Source organism: Monopterus albus, unplaced genomic scaffold, assembly GCF_001952655.1.
Source record: "Monopterus albus unplaced genomic scaffold, M_albus_1.0 scaffold318.1, whole genome shotgun sequence".
Lineage (NCBI taxonomy): Eukaryota > Metazoa > Chordata > Actinopteri > Synbranchiformes > Synbranchidae > Monopterus > Monopterus albus.
Genome location: NW_018128198.1, coordinates 571208 through 590196, shown reverse-complemented (window position 1 = coordinate 590196; position 18989 = coordinate 571208). Strand labels below are relative to the sequence as shown.

General features: G+C 40.5%; 1 protein-coding gene across 3 annotated transcripts in view; it reads left to right on the top strand.

The window, feature by feature from the left end:
- adcy5 (adenylate cyclase 5) overlaps positions 1-18989 on the top strand; it is a 57362-nt gene that overhangs the window by 10397 nt on the left and 27976 nt on the right. For all 3 annotated transcript variants that reach the window (XM_020623979.1, XM_020623978.1, XM_020623977.1), the window contains exons 2-3: positions 17828-17977; positions 18269-18390. In XM_020623979.1, coding sequence (XP_020479635.1) covers positions 17828-17977; positions 18269-18390 — 272 coding nt within the window. The remainder of the gene's footprint in view (positions 1-17827; positions 17978-18268; positions 18391-18989) is intronic.

Sequence of the window (18989 nt, the reverse complement as noted above, 5' to 3'; positions counted from 1 at the left end):
AAATAGCCCAACAGAACCTAAGTCAATATGTATGGTTGTTCTTTACATAATCAAACCAGTATTCAATAAAGTACAAGTATTCTGCAGCTAGCCATACATTGTACTCATTAAATTTAAATTGTATCATGATTGGATCAAATTGTACACACATCTAATCCTATCGAGAACGTCACATGTCCCATTCCTACAACCTACATTTTGACTTTCACCTTTGCTTGAACGCTGCACAGATTTCATACATACTACTCACACATACCATTTATCTCACTTACTCTGCATATATTCTTTATTATTATTATGATTATTAGAGATTTGAATGTATTTTGCTGGTCACTGGGGAATACATGAGACACTATAATTTGATTATTGTATACTGTGAAAATCTCCACCTTCCTGGTTTTGTTTTGGCTACTGTCAGACATGTGAATGTTGTTAAATCTGTGGCATTTTGCACGGTTAGCAACACTGGATGATGGCACTCAAAGGTCTGTTAGACTAAAAGGAAGGTGTCTGGCAGCTGACTAAACCACTGACATACAATATTAGGCAATAAATAATTAACCCAGTAAGTAAACCGTTCTTACCTACACATTAGAAAAACAAAGCACTTAGAAAATCTAATATACGTATGTATAAATGAACTCCAAGAAATGTAGTACAGTTGCATCTTTCTGTGTAGAAACTGAGATTTTATTGAACTACATAGTTTTTGCAGCATAGTCTGGATGGTGAAAAGGAGGCGTGTAGCAACCTGCACACTTAGAATTTCTTTTTCACACTTCATCTTCTCCAAATAAGCTCGTTTAACAGCTACACACTGAATCAGGCTTCTGTAGCAACAGAGAATAGCACTTTCAGTGGAACTGTCAGATATAACAATACACGGTTTAAGTGCATTTACATGCTGTCAGGACTCAGACGGTGGATGGAGTAACAGTGCAACCTGTCCTACCTTAAAACTGTGAAAAACTCTCCACCACCTTATTAAAATCTACAGCTCTGACCAGATTCCTAAATGCTAATGTCTTGCACTGTGTAATTCATTTTACATCACAAAAGCAGCTCCTCATGACCTCTCCCATAACCATCCCATCATTTTGGTTTGTTTTCTACATTCAAAGAGAACATTCATGTCACAGTGATGCTGCTCAGAAACAAGTTTCTGCCTGTCTATGTCAGGAAGCTTAATTTCTGACCATAAATCATATGGCTCATTGTTTATTTTAATGGCCTTTTTCAAATCAGTTGGTTTTGTCTGCACATTCCTAACACCCAGAGCGGATTAGTTTTTCCACTTGGTAATCGTAGAAGGGTTATACAAACTGTAATTAGCCCATTATGTCCATGAGTGCCCAGCTCAAGCACCTTTAAGTGTTTGCTGCAGTACATCTTGTCATTTTAAGCTTTGCTGTTCTACTGCATCCATCTGTATTGCTTGGTTTTGTGATCCTCAGGCATTTACCACCTTAACAGGTTCTCCACTGCCTGCTCATGTGCCATGGCCTTTTAGTTTCCCTCCAGGACTCTTGTAACATGAACTTTGTCACGCCGTACACTACATCACCAACTTCCTCCTTTTCTCATGTCATAATTGCTAAAGGTCACCTATAACATGTTACTCTTGGTTGTAATAGGCTGCTGGCACAGCTGCCATATGGACAGTGTTCTTATATTAGATATGTGATATTCAAATCAAATCAATTCAGATTTATTTATACAGTACTTTAAAAACAACATCCTGTTGAACAAAGTACTTGACATACACAAAAATAAAATTGTAAACAAATGGAAGTAAAATAGAACCATTACAAGGGATAAAACAACACAAGAAAATGCCCAGGACATAAGAGTTTAAATAGAAAGTGTCAGACTCCACTATATAATCAAAGCCTTGGAAAATAAATAGGTCTTTAGCAATGATCCAAGTCCATAGCTGATCTAACATTCAAAGGAAAGCCATCCATAGTTTAGGGGCATGATCACCCCAGTGTTTGTAGTATCTGGCCATTGGCACCTCTGTATGAATTATTAATGACATCACTGTTGGTTTAGCGCATCACTGTGGCCCTGGGGGACATCAAATAGTTTAACAGAAAATTATTTCTATTATTATTTATTTAATACACTCCTGATGTACTTTACCAGCATATCCTCCATATTTCTATACACAGCAGGACATTATTGCTTTCTTAGGCTAATAGTGATTGATCTGCTTATTGCAAAAACACCTTTTACGTTTGGTGTTGTAGCACAGTCTCATGACCTCAGTATTGATTCAGTTTGCTGTAGTGTGTGACTGTCAGGTGACTTCTCATGATTCAGTCTGGATGGAGGTCTTATTTATTCAGCTCTTCAGTGCAGGAGAGCTCATTTTTTTGCGCCAAAACAAAGGGAAAGGTTGTGACAGAGAGATTTACGGTTTCTTATTTTATTTTACGAGAAGTGCAGTTGTAGTTGAACTCATTACGATAACACACTTGGTTCTGGGATTGATTTTTCTGTTACTGTTCTCTATTATCCCATTACAGGGAACTGCAGCCAGTCATTGCTCTTAATGTTTGATATGTAGGCTGTTTTTACACTGCTCTTGGTTTTTCGGTCTCCTTTGCCACTTTTGGAGTCCATGGCTGGGTGGCCTGTACGAGTCCTAAGAGGATTCCTCACCACAGATTTGGACAGATGTTAGTCACTACAGTCATTACTGTGATGTGTAGCCTGTGACTGCTCCCCTTCTCACAGTGTCCCTCTTTTGTACTTCTTTGCTAGCTATACATATATTTTTTGCATGGTGTAAACTCTCACAAGGCCTTTGTCTCAGACTCAGTAAAAACAGTTGTCATGTGTAAAGGGACACTACTGCACCAGTGTTTGACAGACTAAGTACAGACACTGACCAGCCTCAGTAACTTTTAAAAGCTCTATTAACGGCTGACTTCAGTGCAGCATAAAATTCTTGACCTGTAACATGAGCTTGAGGAAAATTAGTTGTAAGCATAGAAACGTGGTGGTTTAAAATTAGCAATGAATGAATGCGTTTAATTCAGTCCCATTGTTTTTCAGCGTGGCCATGTGTGTTGTGTCACAGTCATTTTTATTAACTGACTCTCCCTTTCCGTCGGCTGCAGAGGGGATGTTTTTCACAACTACCCCAAAGGCTTACGTCATAACAATGTCCGAGGCACTTAGTTAATGTCTGTGTGGGTTGTAGCTGGACTCAGATCTCAGGTTGATCCCCATGAATATAACTCACATTCTAATGTGTGTGCATGTCTCTGGGCTCATGTGTAAAAACATCAGCCCCTGTTTCCTGGCTGGATTTACTGTGCTGTTCACCTTCCAAGTGGTCATATGCTACCTAATGTAGCCAGCCTCTGACTGGACACGACAGACCCCTGCGAACATTTTTTTTTTTTATTGCTCCTGCCTTTGCTGATGTAATTATCAGAATCAGAATCAGCTTTATTGGCCAGGTGTGACGGACACACGAGGAATTTGACTCAGGTACATCGGCTCTCAATGTGTATGTACATGGACTTATGTCAGGCAGCAGTGGGAAACCAATGTAAGGCTGAGAACAGAAAGTAAGGAAGTGATGTGCAGTCAAGAAAAGGAATGTGCATTAGGAATAAAAATACTATATACACATAGTCTGGATTCGACAGATTGATATGTACAAGGTATATTTACGGAGGGTTATTGTCCAGTCATACTGTCGTGGGTTAAGTGTCCATCAGAGCGACAGCCTGGGGGAAGAAACTGTCCCTGTTCCTGGTTGTCTTAGTGCACAGTGACCTGTAACGCCGTCCAGAGGGGAGGAGTTCTGTCCAGGGTGTGAGGGGTCAGCAGTGATCCTCTCCACCCTCCTTTTGACCCATGAGGTGTACAGGTCCTCCATGGAGGGCAGGCTCACACCAATGACCTTTTCTACAGTCCTGACTGTCCGTTGGAGTCTGACGCAGGAAGTACATTCTCTGCTGTGCCTTTTACCATCTATCAGTTGATGGCTCCCCTCAGCAGTAGCGAATGGTTTCTTGTAACCAGTGATGCTTTTGAGGCTCGTTGGCCGAGACCTGGTCACTCACCTTTTTTTTGCTGCTCTGATCTCCCTTGTCAGTGTGTTCCTGGCCTGGCTGTACAGAGTCCTGTCCCCTCTTCTGTAGGCCTCCTCTTTGGCACGACGAAGCTGCTTGAGTCTTACTGTGAGCCAGGGCTTGTTGTTGTAGAATGTGCAGAAGGACTTCAGTAGTCACTCTCCTTTCCATCTCCACCAACTCAAAATCTCTCTCTTCTGTTAAATGCTTGTGTTCACCAGCTGGTGAATGTTCCTCTAGCACAGTGAGTGTGGTGACCTTGATTTTGTGTCGGTTGCAGTGGATTCAGATAGTTTTCATGGAGGAGAGAAAGTCTGAAAGTGTAACTTTTCAGACCATCACAATCTTCCCTACCTGTGCCCAGCATGAACCTTCCCATGAACATACTGGGTGAATCTGTGGCTTCTCAGCCTGAAGGAACTAGACACTAGTTTCTCCTGCACAACTTTGTGATTTCAAGTAAGAGTATAGTTGTATTAGTGCAGATTCTTGTATTAGAGATTCTTTACTCCAAAAGTAGCTTAAGTATTTTAATAACTCAGCCTTTTGTGACGGCTTCCAACAGTTTCTCTTCAGATGGAGCCTTGATCAGCTTGTAAGCATGCATGCAGTGCACAAAGTGTGCTTGTACGTGCAATGAGATAGCGTAGCTCACAGGCCTCCTAGTCAAAGGGGTATGAAGAGTCCTTTGAGGCCATTAATGTGCCATTATTCTGATTTTGTAAAGTAATTCCATAATCATCAGTAATAAACATAAATCTGTTGCCCTGTCATCAGGCTGTTGATGGATCCAGGAGGAAAAATCTGGTGTTTTTCTCAGATTCACTTGCACATTTACAGATGACTCACCGGTGAAATGTGAGAGAAATTAGTGTGCTAATTACAGAATTGCCCATGCAGACTATTTACAGCTCAGTGCTGGGAAATTCTATGTATAGGTAGTGATTTTGTAGTTAGATTTCTTGACAAGTGTCACTAAATGTTCTGGTAGAGTTTCTGGGACCTAAAGAGCTGATAGGTTTAGTCTGCTAAGCATCATACATCACTGTAGCTTCCAACGAGCCTTCATAGTTTATAAAGGCATCACTGTGACAGAGACATAAAAGCAGCCAACTCTGGTGGGAGTGTGCATGACAGAGGCTGGATATGATGCAGACAGCCATCGCCATGGCACAAATGTCCCATATGGAGAGCAGGCATGAAACAGACAGATACAGTAATCTCTTCTGATTCAGAGCACTGCCAGCAGTTATTTTTATTTTCATGTTTCATCCATATTCTATAAAAAGTAAGTGAAACAGTAAAACAGCACTGATCACAAGCTTCTAGAGCCAAAGCCCACAAACTGTTTTGTACAACCAAGAGTGTAAAATAAAAAGTTTTAAATGGTATGGACAGAAAACACACAAGTAGAACATCTTCACATTTGAGAAGATGCAAACTATTCAAAAGATGAAGTGATTATCAGACTGTGGTTCAAGTTGTGCAGGAATCTAAAAATAGATGTTTTCAGTCAGTCATCAGCTTATGTCTGCATTCACTCTGCACACATCAGTATAATTCATATGCTAATATATCGTGTGTATTCTTTCTGTGGGGAATTATGATGTTTTAGTGTCGGGATTGCTTTATACCAAAGGAATGGTTTCCCTTTGAGAGACAAACTGAGAGTGTTTATTTCCACCAGAGAAAGAAGTGTACATGTACATCTGTTTATTCTTTTTATGCTTAGTAAGGGCTGGTCAGGTTGAGCTAAAACTGGCTCTGAAATTACAGATGGTCCAAATCGAGCGGAAAGAGCCATCTTTCATTTCTGAGGTCCTTGTTATTCTGTGGCTAGTTGTCAAGAAAAAGTCTCTGTCCTCACATCCCTCTCCGGCGATGCTTTCCACATGTGTTATGACTGCGAGGTGGTGCAGTGAAGTAACGCAGGGAGTGATAAGGCTCAGAGTATCCCCACCTGCCCTTATATGGAGAGAGTCTGAGCCTCGGCAGCTTTGTAAGCAGAGCGGGATGTAGCTGCTCACCAGCTACAGGTTACCGATTAGTTAGTACTGTCGTCTTTATGGAGCCTCTGCTTGTAAACTAAGTCATATTCAGTGACATCCCAGTGAAAGTAACCACAGAAGTAGAACTGGAAGCAGGATGTGGACCTCAAGGGACGATACGGTCAGGTCTGAAGCCGAGTTACTGGAGACCCGTCATAACATTATATAAAAAGAGGGTTGAACTTAAATTCCACAGTGAATGGTCTGTCTGCCACACCCCATTCTGTTCTTTTAAACTACATTAATACATAATAATAATAAAAATGTGTTTCCCATTGAAGAGGCTAAAGTTTGGTCAACATGTAGATGATCAAATTAGGTAGTATCAATTAAATCTTGCATATTAATCAAACCGATTGAAATATAAGTCAGAACTGCACAGTTTGACATGAGACACTATAATTTGATTATTATTCAAAGCTTTATTTATTTTAAATTATTTTTAATGATGGTGTATTTTTCCTGTCATAACATTCCATTTTTCATATTTGTGGTATTAGATTTTTTTTTTTTTTAAAGTGCGCCTCTAGGAAATGACCTGACTGTTCAGATTGGATCTTAATGGAGAACAGTTACAGAGGACTGTGGATGAATATGGTTGAACTATTGCTTATAATATTAGCCTGAAATGATAAGATGAGAAGTTTTGGAGTGCTGTATAACTGTGTACGAGACTGAGCCCTGGAGCTTTCTGGAGCCCCTATTAAAGTGATGATCAACTCATAAATCAAAAGCACATTATGTTATTGGTTTGAAAAGTAGTATTTCCAGTCTCCTTGGCACCACTGTTGTACTTGCTATAGCTGAGTCGACTGGTGCCCTTGCTATGAAGTTATTTGGATTAGAAAACAATTTCTCAGTATCACAATCGTTATTATTTTATATTATTTTATTTTGACACATGAAGCACTGGAGGTTAGAGTCTCCATGAAAACGTGACTGAGGATCGAGGGTGTTATTGCAGTGGGGTCGTGTTGGCATCCAAAAACACCTCTGATGTAATACTTTGTCAGCTTTTCACTCTTAAAAGAGCAAACTCACTCCATCAATGGCTAAAATATGTTCGCAAAATTGTGATTTGAATTAAAAAGAGTGTTTGTTATAGTAAATCTGTTCACACTACAACATGCACCATTGCTCGACACCAGGTATTTGGTGAGAGAGACATTTCCTACATTTATTTTTTTTTAGTTAATAGACTTTAGAAGCAGTGAACATTGTATCCTCAACCTACTCATCCAGCCAGCGGTGACGTAGTCAGAAAGCTGCTGAAGTGTTGCCATGCCAGACACCAGGCAGTGTAAGATATGGTGCTACTCTTCTTCTTGGTCTTGTGCCTCGCTAATGGCACTAAGCTGTCAGAAATAGAACAGCAGCTGGTTGCTGGATGAGGACTGCTGGCAATCTGATTTCAACAGCAGTGCCGTTGTTAGTTGTCTTGTATGGGTACATGAACATAGACCTTAACACATACAGTACATCAGGAGTATACTGCATCTATATAAGGTATTCACGTACGAGTACACAGTCCTGAAAGTCAGGTGCTTGCAGAAGATCCATCTACTTGCCAGAAACAACACAACATTTACATTCAGTCCATCAAGTGAAGCCAAATAACTTGAGATTTGTAGTTTTGTAGAACTTTTCTTTGGGAATCTTCACTAGATTTATGGAGAGATTAGTTTATGACTGTATTGTGCAATGAAAAATCAAAGAAATTACTCATTATGACAGTATACGGTATAAATTAGTCATTGAGAAAATAATCGTGTTACTTCACCAGTTACACAAAATCAAAAGTAGTGCCTTCAAACAACTCCACCGTCACTTCATATCTTTTATTCACAGATGTACAAATAGAAAACCTGATGTAATATGATTTAACAAGCCTGTATTTCATAAAAAATAATAATAAAAACAGCTAAATGAATAACCTCTTGTACTGAAACTGTAGCTGTGATTCCATATCAAACGATGAATCAACAGTAAAAGGTAAAAAAGCCTTGACAGGTGCTGGTTCAGAGACTTGAGCAGGGAGAGAAAACACATCGCATCACATTCTCATCCCACTGATAAACACTAGTGCCTCGCGTCTCCTTGTTATCAAATCACTTGGTCTGTAAATGACTTTTATAAACCGTTTACATACCAAATCAATGTGTTACAGAATTTTGACCATGTGTATGTTTTTACTGTTTAATCAAACTGACTTCCATTAGAAACTTGTTTGGAAGAAAACGTCTTGTTGGACTCAACTTGATAAGTGAATAATAAATCACCAAAAATAAAACTACAGCTAAATTTAGCTGCTAGTTTAAAAACTGCACAGTGTGACCTGCAGATTGGGTGACGATATGCTCAGAGGTTGTTTGTATGGTGCACTTGCAGTTTAGTTACTCCACCAGGTAACAAGGTCATCAGGTCAGCGAAGCTGCTCTTCTGTCCCACAGACACCAGCTGTTCTGGAGATGTAGTGTTGTAGATACAGTATATTGAGAAGTGTTGTTAGGAAATGTTGACGCTACCAAACAACAGTCTCTGAAGGGCTTTGCCAGGCCCAGCAGTGCAGCTGGCATAGTTTGGAAGGTGCTACAGTGCAGTCTGTCACTGAACAGGCCAGTTCCGACTGAGGCACTCAGTCCGTCAGCCTCTGAGGGCCTCTAGTCTGTTTTGGCTCAGTGCTGTGGAAATCACTGCGTGCATGTGTTTGATCACTCAGACAGAACTGTCATGGCCACCAGACAGCTCCCAGACACCCACAGACAACAGGCGGACAGAGGCAGAACACAAGCGCTGTGCAGGTGAAGCTATGGAGCAAGTGGAGGCAGTGCAGAGGAGCGTAGGACATCTGACACGTGTACTGTAGATACAGCAAAGGGCCCTGATTAAGCCTGTCCTCTGCACTGTCTTCTTCTTCTTCCTCTGCTATTTCTGCTTTGTTCAAGTTGTCTTAGATCCCTGAAGACAACAGGGTCCTAAGTAGCTCTTCTATCGTTGGTGATTTTCTATGAAGCAGAAAATCATTTTAAAAAGTGAAAAACCTAATCAATTAATAAAATAAATCTGATTCTTGAAGATTGAGCTGGTAATATTTCACTTAGACATGTTTTTCAAGGAACTGGCCATAATAGAAGGCTTTACAGATTTGGCAGGAAGCTCTCACTGAGGATTCTAGCTGAGAACTAATGCTTTTTCCTTTGCTGTTCATGACAGAGATTTTCCTGTAGCCAAGATTTGTTTTGATATTTAATTGCTCCAAAATACAGTAATTCTGTATTTTACATAAACGTAATCAGGTGTTGGACTTAGCAAGAATCTGGATAATGAAGTCTATACAAGGAAAAAGCTCTTTTAAAGAAAATATTCACCACAGTGATGTTACTGGTCTTCCAGAGACGACTGGAGCGTGCTCTGTTCTGTAAGGTCCACATGTTGACGTTAACAGAAGGATCCAGAGACGTCGCTGTCAGGAGATCTTAAATATATTAAATACAGATTATGATTCACTGGTTTCATGGTTGATAAAAGCGAATGCACAGTATTTATAGTCTCCTTCGTACCTTAGATATTCTCAGTCAGCTCTGTTTATTCGTTTATCACCTAATTCACTTCACGAATGCATCTGTTTACAAGTGCTCCGTATTACACAGTGCTGTGTTTTTCTTAAAACTTTAAGAAAAGTTCCTAAAAGTAGTTATTTGTCATTCTGGCTTATTGTTCTTGGAGCCACTTTTGGCCTTGTTTTTCAAAACGGTGTCAAGTAAATATACAGAACATCGTAGTTGCACATGTACTCAGACTGAGCATTAATATTTATCCCCTGCAGGTCAGAGGTGGTATGCTTGGCATGTTGGAGGCTAGGCGCGTTCTCCTACTAAGCTCTCTCACTCTCTCTCTCTCACACACTCACACACACACACACACACAGAGAGAAACTTTCCCACCGTCCCTCCCACACACCACCACCGTTGTTTAGTTTCCCTGAACAGGGAGAATTCAGCTGTTACTACTCCTGAGATGACCATAATTCTCTCACATACTGTTTGTGTTGCAATAACCTTATACACTTAGGAATTCCTGCTTGAGTCGAGCGCCTGTTGTCAAGATGAGAGTTTACGGATCAATGACAAGCTGTGTAATTTATTTTTTTTCTCTTCAGTGGTGTTTTATAAAAGTTTTTTTTTCTCAGAGAAATGACACATGATTTAGACAGTTTTCTGTTTATTCTTTGTCACTTTAGAGGGAATATTGTAGGCTGAGATAACAGAACTATCACAGGACGACTGCTGCTCCCTCCATAGGAGGGCTGTAGGCACACTAGATATAAAACCCCAGTTCTCAATGTGCTTTTGAATAGGTGTGCCAAATTACTTGCACAGCTGGGGCAAAATGTTTTTATCTAAATTAAGTTCAAACACAGCTTAGCTTCAGCCCCTCACTTAGCATAAAACATATGACCTCGTGTAGACATGGGGATATACAATACCTTTGTAGTGCACAACCATCGTGATGTCTCAGAACTGAACTTCCTTTTCCATATATATAATTCATGATATATTCATGATTTTCATAAGTCCAATCATTTCCTCATCCAAGACTCTGTAGCTCCAAACGGCCACAGCTTTTTACAGTTTCACTGATGTGAATTGTGTGTGAACAACAGTGGAGGTCTGTGGCACAGACCAACAAGCTAATCCAGGACTGACAGCCAGTATCTGTACCTTCCTTTCTGACCAAATGTCTCCCTCCCTCGTTCTGAGGACAAGTACATGAGTGATATTAATTTTCTTTTGTAATACTCACCAAGAAAAGAATAATTGTACTTGCTAATTTTGAATTAGCTGAATATAAGATCACACAACACTATGCATGAATGTTAGTACATTAATAGTATTAAGCTTATGTTGTTCTGCCAGGTTAGCTGTAATAATAATGCCATCAGATATGTACGGGCGTATCTGTTTGGAAACAGTTCAAGCGGCACCAGCCAAGGAAATACATGCAAGTATGATTACAGGCCGAGCCGTGCCAGGAGACACACGAGTGTTTCTCATCGTGTTTCATCGTCCAGGCAGACTAGGGGACGCCTTCCCACTCCACTTCTTTTGTCTCCATAAGCTCTGGGCTTCTCCAGTAACACGACGAGTGTGTTACAGGATCTTTGTAACATTGTTTTAGACCATTTCATGAGGCTGCACTGGTTCTGAGACCTCAGAGGTACAATGTGGTCAAGCAGTGCATTGGCTGTAAAGACCTGCCTGGTTATTAAAAAATGGATTTGGTTCCTGTCAGAGTTTTCAGTGCACTGAAGGAAAACAGATTTGAATGCTAGGTGTGGACATCAAAAACTGCAATCCAACTTTGTCTCCCATATGACTGGTGTTGAAATACGGGGCCTATATTTGGAAGAGTCTCTAGTTGGTCAGTGTCCCTTCTCTGTCTCGTCTCTTTTGAAGCATGAGATGAAAAATGAAACATGCTTTTTCAGGCTTGTCTTTCTTCTTCAAAGGCATGACTCACAGAATGACCTTTTAGTTCCCAGGAGTTCAGCGTCTCCTGTGAGGCATCAGGGCTGCTTGAAAGCATTTGGTGTCCCAGTGTTGAAGTAGGACCTCAGAAATGTTCCCTGTCAAATGACTTCTCCTCCACATGTTGTTTCTGAACAGTTTATTTAGTTTGGTGCTTTATGCTATGGAGATGTCACAAAGCTTTGACATTGGAGGTCAGAGGGCGTGCATGCATTTTCACACTTCAGTCAGAATTTTATTATTGATGCTTTTCAAAGTGATGTTTTAATTAACCATATCAATAAATAGCTTCTAGTTAAATTCAATGAATGCACTGTCACATAAACTAAACAAATCAAATCTACAAACTGAATGTAATGTGAAAATGGGTCACACTGGTGATGAACCCACAGACTCTGCAGTTCCTCACAGCTCCCAGAAGTGTTTTAGTATCTTTCAGATGAACCAGACAGGTGTAGTCTGTGTTTTCATCAGCTTCACTTCCAGTAGCAACAAACTAAATAAATCCAATGAGCATAGTGGTGAATTAAGGAGACAGCTGTGTCCCTTAGGAATTGATAGATAATCCTAGGGGGCGCCCCGGCGGCCTGCAGCTGCTTTAGACTCAGAAGTACGGGTACCTGTAAGGATCCAGGTTCAGTGAGTCAGTCAGTGCCTTTGAGTCAGGCTGGAGAGGAGCTATGTGCTGCCCAAAATGGGATTTAAGTGAGGAGTCCCACAGGAAGCTATTTCATTAATGGAAGAGGAAAAGGTGAGTGAAAAAGACATATGTGTTAGTTTTTCACTGAAATGTAGACACATCTGTGCTCTTCATGTCAGTAGAACTGTGGAAGCAAATGGATTCACAGAAGATGCACAGTGAGCTGCAGAGTGACACGAGTGCCGACCGACTGCCACAGGGACTCCTATGTAAACTGTATTAGGCAGGTGGTCATAATGTTATGGCTGGTCAGTGTACGTTGGAGCAGTACTTGGCCTGGGACCAAAAATTCATGTTTGATTCAGGGTGAAATGCCATTACTACATGAACATCCTGTCAAGTGACTAGTGACGGTCAGAAGTGTTCACCATGCCATCTTTAAATACTGACAGAAAGCTAGTCAGACTAAGGACTTAGCACGTTATTATGCTATCCATTACTGGATTTCACATTTAATATGCTGAAGCCTGAAGTACAAAAAATATTAAACTGATGGTCGTGATGGTGTGATGGTGTGAGCTTTATCTGTAGATAACCTGTGCATTGTCTAGAACCCTAAGGCCCAACAACATGGACTGGATAAGTAAACTACCTAACTGACCTCATCAATACGTCCTCCAGCACTAAATGATTCCTATGGTCATTTGCTCCTGCAGTGTCACAAAGTAAGACACCAGCTGGAAGGTGTGACTTCACTTTATTAGCTGCAGGAAAACTAATGTGGTCGCCTGCCAGTCATGATGTCACAGCAGTGCCTGTTTTCCTCTTCTTCCACCTTGACCTTCCCATCTAACCACAGAGCTCCACTTGGTGATGATGATGGACACCACATACCCCCTTGATAAGGAAACGCATACAGAACTAAACAGAATCACTACTGATACATTATAGGGACCTGCTCTTTAAAACATTGCTCCAAGGCCACACTAGTGGCTGAGGGATCAAATAGGTATCTTTAACACGTACCAATGATGTATCAAAAGTGTATTCACAGTTAGAGTATTCAGAAATACGAAGCCTTCTTTGTCCAGAACGGGACAGTGTGCTTTGGTCTGGTTTGGTGGTTGTTGCTGTCATCACTTGTGTGGGCTGGATTCTGGCTGCCTGTCCTCGACGGACATCATGTTTAGTCTCTGAAAGATACACAAGTGTGTAAATGAAAAGTCTGTTGGAAGTGTGGCTCAAAAGAAACGACGCCTTAGGGTGGATGTAAGAAAGACTGAAAAATAAAGGTGTGTGAAGATGTAGGAGGGTAAAATCTCAGACTTCTGCCTAAATATTAAGACCAATGATGCTTAGCTTTGTTGGTCTCTGCTTGCAGTTCTTAATCATGCACATAAATAATGTTAAACATTTTCAGATGAAAATCAGTCAAACCTTAGATACAGTAAAGCCTGTGTTACCGTGAAAACTAGTGAAACATTACGTGGTTCTCCATAGCTGAGTTGTTCTTAACAGCGTTCTTCATAAATGAGGCCACAGGACTCCTCAACAGAGATACATAATTGGATTGATGCATCTGCACCGGTGAAGGGCTCCAGCAGTCTGGCCTCTCGACTGAAACATTATTCTGAAAAATTTGATTTGGTTTAAAAAGTCCACGATACAATATTTATCACAATGTTAAAAAAGGACAAAAAAACATGACTTGGAAAAAATGAATCTTCTTCTTCTTTAATAAAGTAAAAGTGGCCAGCTAAGACCTATTGTATGTGAGTGTAAAAATAGGCATGCATTGTGTTTGGCAGTGCATTTTGAGCTGTTGTATATTAGCAAAACAGAAAATAATGCAGCAGTCAGTAACAGTCCTTTAATAAAATAAAATAAAAATAATATACCCTGGATAAATGAAACAGGTCCCACTCACAGGGGAACAGGTTGAACTTTCTCTGTTTGGTGGAATGTTCTCAGGACTGTCAGGGACTTACTTTTTCAAGAGAAAAGACTTGACGGGTTGTGAACAAGTGGCTGGTTTTGCATGTGTGAATCCAGTTTGTTTACCCGTTTCCGTCAAAGTGTAGTGCACAGCTGTCTCCGACTAGTTCGGGGAGATGTATCTAGGACTGTCCCAGTCCCAAACAGTGTTACCGCTGACCGTTGTATGCGAGTATTTGAAAATTGTTTTGTGTTTGTCAGTTTCCTTTTTGCCCAAGTCATTTCCTGAAACACAAAATCCGAAATTCTGCCACACAAAAGCTCTGGAGCGTCCGTATTTTCAATTCAAATTCTGTACCCTGAAGGTATATTATCGAAATACCACTGTTGAGTTATACTCTAACTTAATATACAATATGCTAAGTTCTTCTGCAGGATATAAGTGTTATCAATTTTATATTCACATAAAATTGAGTTTGCAAGTAACTGTGCAACCTTAGTAATTTTACTATGAAGTGAACTTTGTTTTGGAGACATTGTAAATTGGATTAAGGAGCATTGTCTTGCATATTCTTATATGTTTATAAGGCCGTTTTTAGAACCTGATAACTTTTCACTGTTGCTCCAACTCACAACAGTCTCCAAGTCTCCTTTTAAATGTCATGAATCCTTTGTAATTCTTGAATTTGACACAATTAAAGTATATTGACAGTAACTGAATCGTGTGTAACTGTGTTTGCATATGTTTAAGCTGAGCATTTAGCAATTGATCATTTCATTGATACAAGTTTCTCTGACTGAAATATGATTAAGTAAGAATATTGTAGTCAAAGTAAATATTCAACCAGCCAAAATAAAGAATACCTTGGAAAGTAAAGCTCTGTTTCTGTACACTTGAGCAAGCTTTGACAGGTAGTTTTTATCTAAAGTCATGTGTCTTCTATGGGTCAGTCCAATTCAGCTATGCAGTGTTTTAGTTCGATAAGAGGCAGAAATAGCAAAGAGTAACCTTTTGTAACCTAAATTCACCATCTCCTCTGTGTCTCCTACCTCATTTCCTTATTTTCCTTGGTCGTGTTTCACTCCCAGGCAAGTCTTCAGCCAGCACTCCTCCCTCTGATTGTGCTTGGTTTTTGCATGGAGACCTGCTGAGGGGTTTTTGACTTGATAAAGACGTGCTGTGTTTGTTCTGCTAGCACACAGGCCCATGGTGTGAATGTGATTCATCTGGGTGATTTAGCCCATTAAATGGCTCTATGAAAAGAACCTGGACAGGGCTGATGAAACCTGAAGGTGCTGGTTTGGTGCAAATTAAACTAATTCAACTTTTAGTTGGTTTCCCACAGACATCCAGTCCTTTCTCATAAATAGCTTTTGCCGCATTAGCTTCAGTCACACACTCGGTGTTTAAATGCGCACAGGAAACCTCAGGGAATCAGATATGTTTATATCTAGTGTAGTAAGTCATTGTATACAGTAGGTTGGCAGTCACATTTCTCACCAACTCGAACCTTATTTCACCTGTAGTAGCGATACATCATGTGGCTTTTTGATTTCTCTCTCTCTCTGTGTGTGTGTGTGTGTGTCAGAGGGCTGATACAACAGTGAGAAGACAGATTCTATAGTGAGAGTACAGCTTTTCTCTCCATCCAAATAATATTACAAATAGTTAAATGTTACAGCAGAAGCTGATTTGTTTTTAGAGATGTTTGAGTTTCAGTTTCAGACAAACTTTGGATGGAATTGTTTTCACTGTGAACTAGGGATGGGATGATGGGACTTCTTCTCGATACAATCTGATGCACGATATGGTCCGTACGATTTGATTCAATCAAGATACAGTTAAAAAGCCAATGTATGAATATTTGTACTTTATTCCTCCTTTTCTAGCACTGGTTTGGTTATGTATAGAACAATATTGACGTAACCTCTGTTAGCCTAGCTTATTTATAAAAACAGATGGAGACCACATGATGCATATCGCTAGACAAAATGATGCACATTGTGACAGTTTTGTATCATGATATATTGAATTTCAATATATTGTCCCATCCCTAACATGAGCATACATCACTGTGTCTCATAATCTTTCCTTTCATCCAAGAGAAATCTAGCAAAGGAAATAAAGTTTTTCTAATCCACCATCATCAAAAACAGATTTCTCTTCTATATGAACTTTAAGAAATCAGACTACTGGAGACATTGATTGTAAATCCTGCTACTTAATGCACTGAATGAGTATTCTTAGGGTCTGGGGATCTTATGCCACATTCTGGCACAGATGCTTTCAGATTATGCCCAATGACCATATAGCCCAGTGTCTCTTTGGGGCTCGATGCTCAGGGCAGTTTTACTCAGTCTACTTCATCACGGTTTTGAACTGAACTTTCTGTACTTTATATTAAGGTGGTAATCCTCGTTTTGGGCCTTTGACAGCAATACAAAGTGCTTGTTTTTTGTGCCACTTTGTGTTATAGAATACATGATGTAAGGCAATAAGAAGCTTTCCAGGCTCCCTGCTACGGCACAGACTGTGTGCTAACTCTGCTGCTGCTCAGTCTGTTTTGATTGAACCTGTAATTTATACCACAGGATCAGCCAGTATTCTGTCATTTAAGAAATATGTCAGAAATGTCCAGACTCTCAGCTTCAGATATGTCAGCCAAGGGTAACTCATTTTGTTCTGCATCAGAGCAGTGTCACTGATGCTGTCTGCCTTGTCGCAATCATGTATGGCCAAACATTCAAGCCAGTAACGTGCGAATTGTCTGTAGCTCTGCTGAGTCCTTTAATTAGCGGAGACACTGTCTTGTTGAGGCTGCACAAAGATATTCTGATGGATGTTGTGTCAGGATCAAGGTTGAGATGCCCTGTTTTTGCTGCAGGCAGAGGCACACAAGTGGAGCAGAAATCGAGTGCTTTACTCTCATTTAGAGGGGAAACAGCTGCAGGCCTGCAAAACACATATCACACGCACATTTCTTCCTTTCTTTCTCACCACCTTTTTCAAGCATGTTGTATCTTTATTCTCCTTATTTAAAGTTTATACATACTTCACTTTCAGACTGAACAATTTACCAAAATAGCTCTGTAGTAAGTGAGGTGTGTTTTGTATTGTCACATTGACTGTATGGCAGATAAATCTGTTTATTAGGGCTTGAGTAAAATAGTTTACAGTACTCACAGAGACAATGACACGATTAGTATATAGTGCCATGATGTTTCTGCACACTTGACCCCAGATGTTAGGAACTGTACATGATTTGATAAACTGCATAGAAGTTGGCTGTGTTCTTATAGTGATAGAAGTAGGGTCAGTGAATCAGTCTTAGATACAGACTAGTTACTCTGGTCAACTTCAGGGGGAAGGTTAATGCTCAGCAGGACATACAGTTTAACAGGACTGAGTACTAATGGTCAACGACCAGTTGTGGTTTATGTTGGTAACGTACAACAGGAAGGAGAGAAATAATGTCCTGGGCAGGATTTGAACTGGGGACTAAACATGTGAATCAGGCTTTGACTTGTGGCTCACATCGATAAACCTTAGTGAGCTCACTCTTTTTCTCTCACCCTCTTCCACAGATAGTGTCTAACGTGCTAATCTTCTCCTGTACCAATATTGTGGGGGTTTGCACCCATTACCCCGCCGAGGGCTCCCAGAGGCAGGCCTTCCGGGAGACCAGGGAATGCATCCAGGCTCGCCTGCACTCCCAGAGGGAAAACCAGCAGCAGGTGAGAGGAAAGGGGTTTTAGTGCTAGATGAGGACCAAACAGCACTGGAAACATTAGTGACTAAATCAAATGAATAAACAGAGATCTGTTTTTTCTACATCTGTTAAGCTGTGCTAGGTAATTGCTAGAACCATAATGGTTTAATCACTGTAAGGCCTTCATTACCAGTGGGAGCGGGACAGTGATTATGTTAAACATATTCAGGCATGTTGGTCTCTCTGCCTCCCCTCCACCTCCTTATTTCTGTATCCTTGTCAGCTGAACTTAGTTTTCCCCCACACTTTGCTGCAGGAACGTCTCCTGCTCTCAGTGCTTCCTCGCCATGTTGCCATGGAGATGAAAGCGGATATAAACGCCAAGCAGGAGGACATGATGTTTCATAAGATCTACATCCAGAAGCATGACAACGTCAGGTAACATCAGGGGCTGTTGTCTCTCAAAAAGATAACACCCCCACACATCACTACACACACACACCACTGTGTGTTTTCCTCATCAAGCACAATCTGAAAATTAACATTCAGCATTTTTCTTTTCTACAAAAGTTTCAGGTTTTACTGAGTTTTGGCCATGAGGCGAGAGAAATTTGACTTAAACTCACAACAGTAGGCTGTTGTATCCAGTAGTACTACCAATTATTAATCAAGCTATTTATAGCTATTTATAGGGTTTGACAGATAAATGATAGTAAGTCAGAATCAAATCAGATTTTATTTGTATAGTACCAAATCACAACAAAAGTCATCTCAGGACACTTTACAAACTAAGGTCTAGACCTAAGTATTATTAATATAGATGAAAAACCCAACAAATCCCCCTTGAGCAAGCACTTGGAGACAGTGGGGAGGAAAAACTCCCTTTAACGGAAGAAACCTCCGACAGACCCCGGCTCTTGGTGGGCGGCCTTCTGCCTCGACCGGTTGGGGTGAGTGGATAGAGGAGAGACAAAAGAAGAAAAGCAACAAGACACAACAATCAAACACTGATCAGGTCGATGTGGCCGGTGACTGCT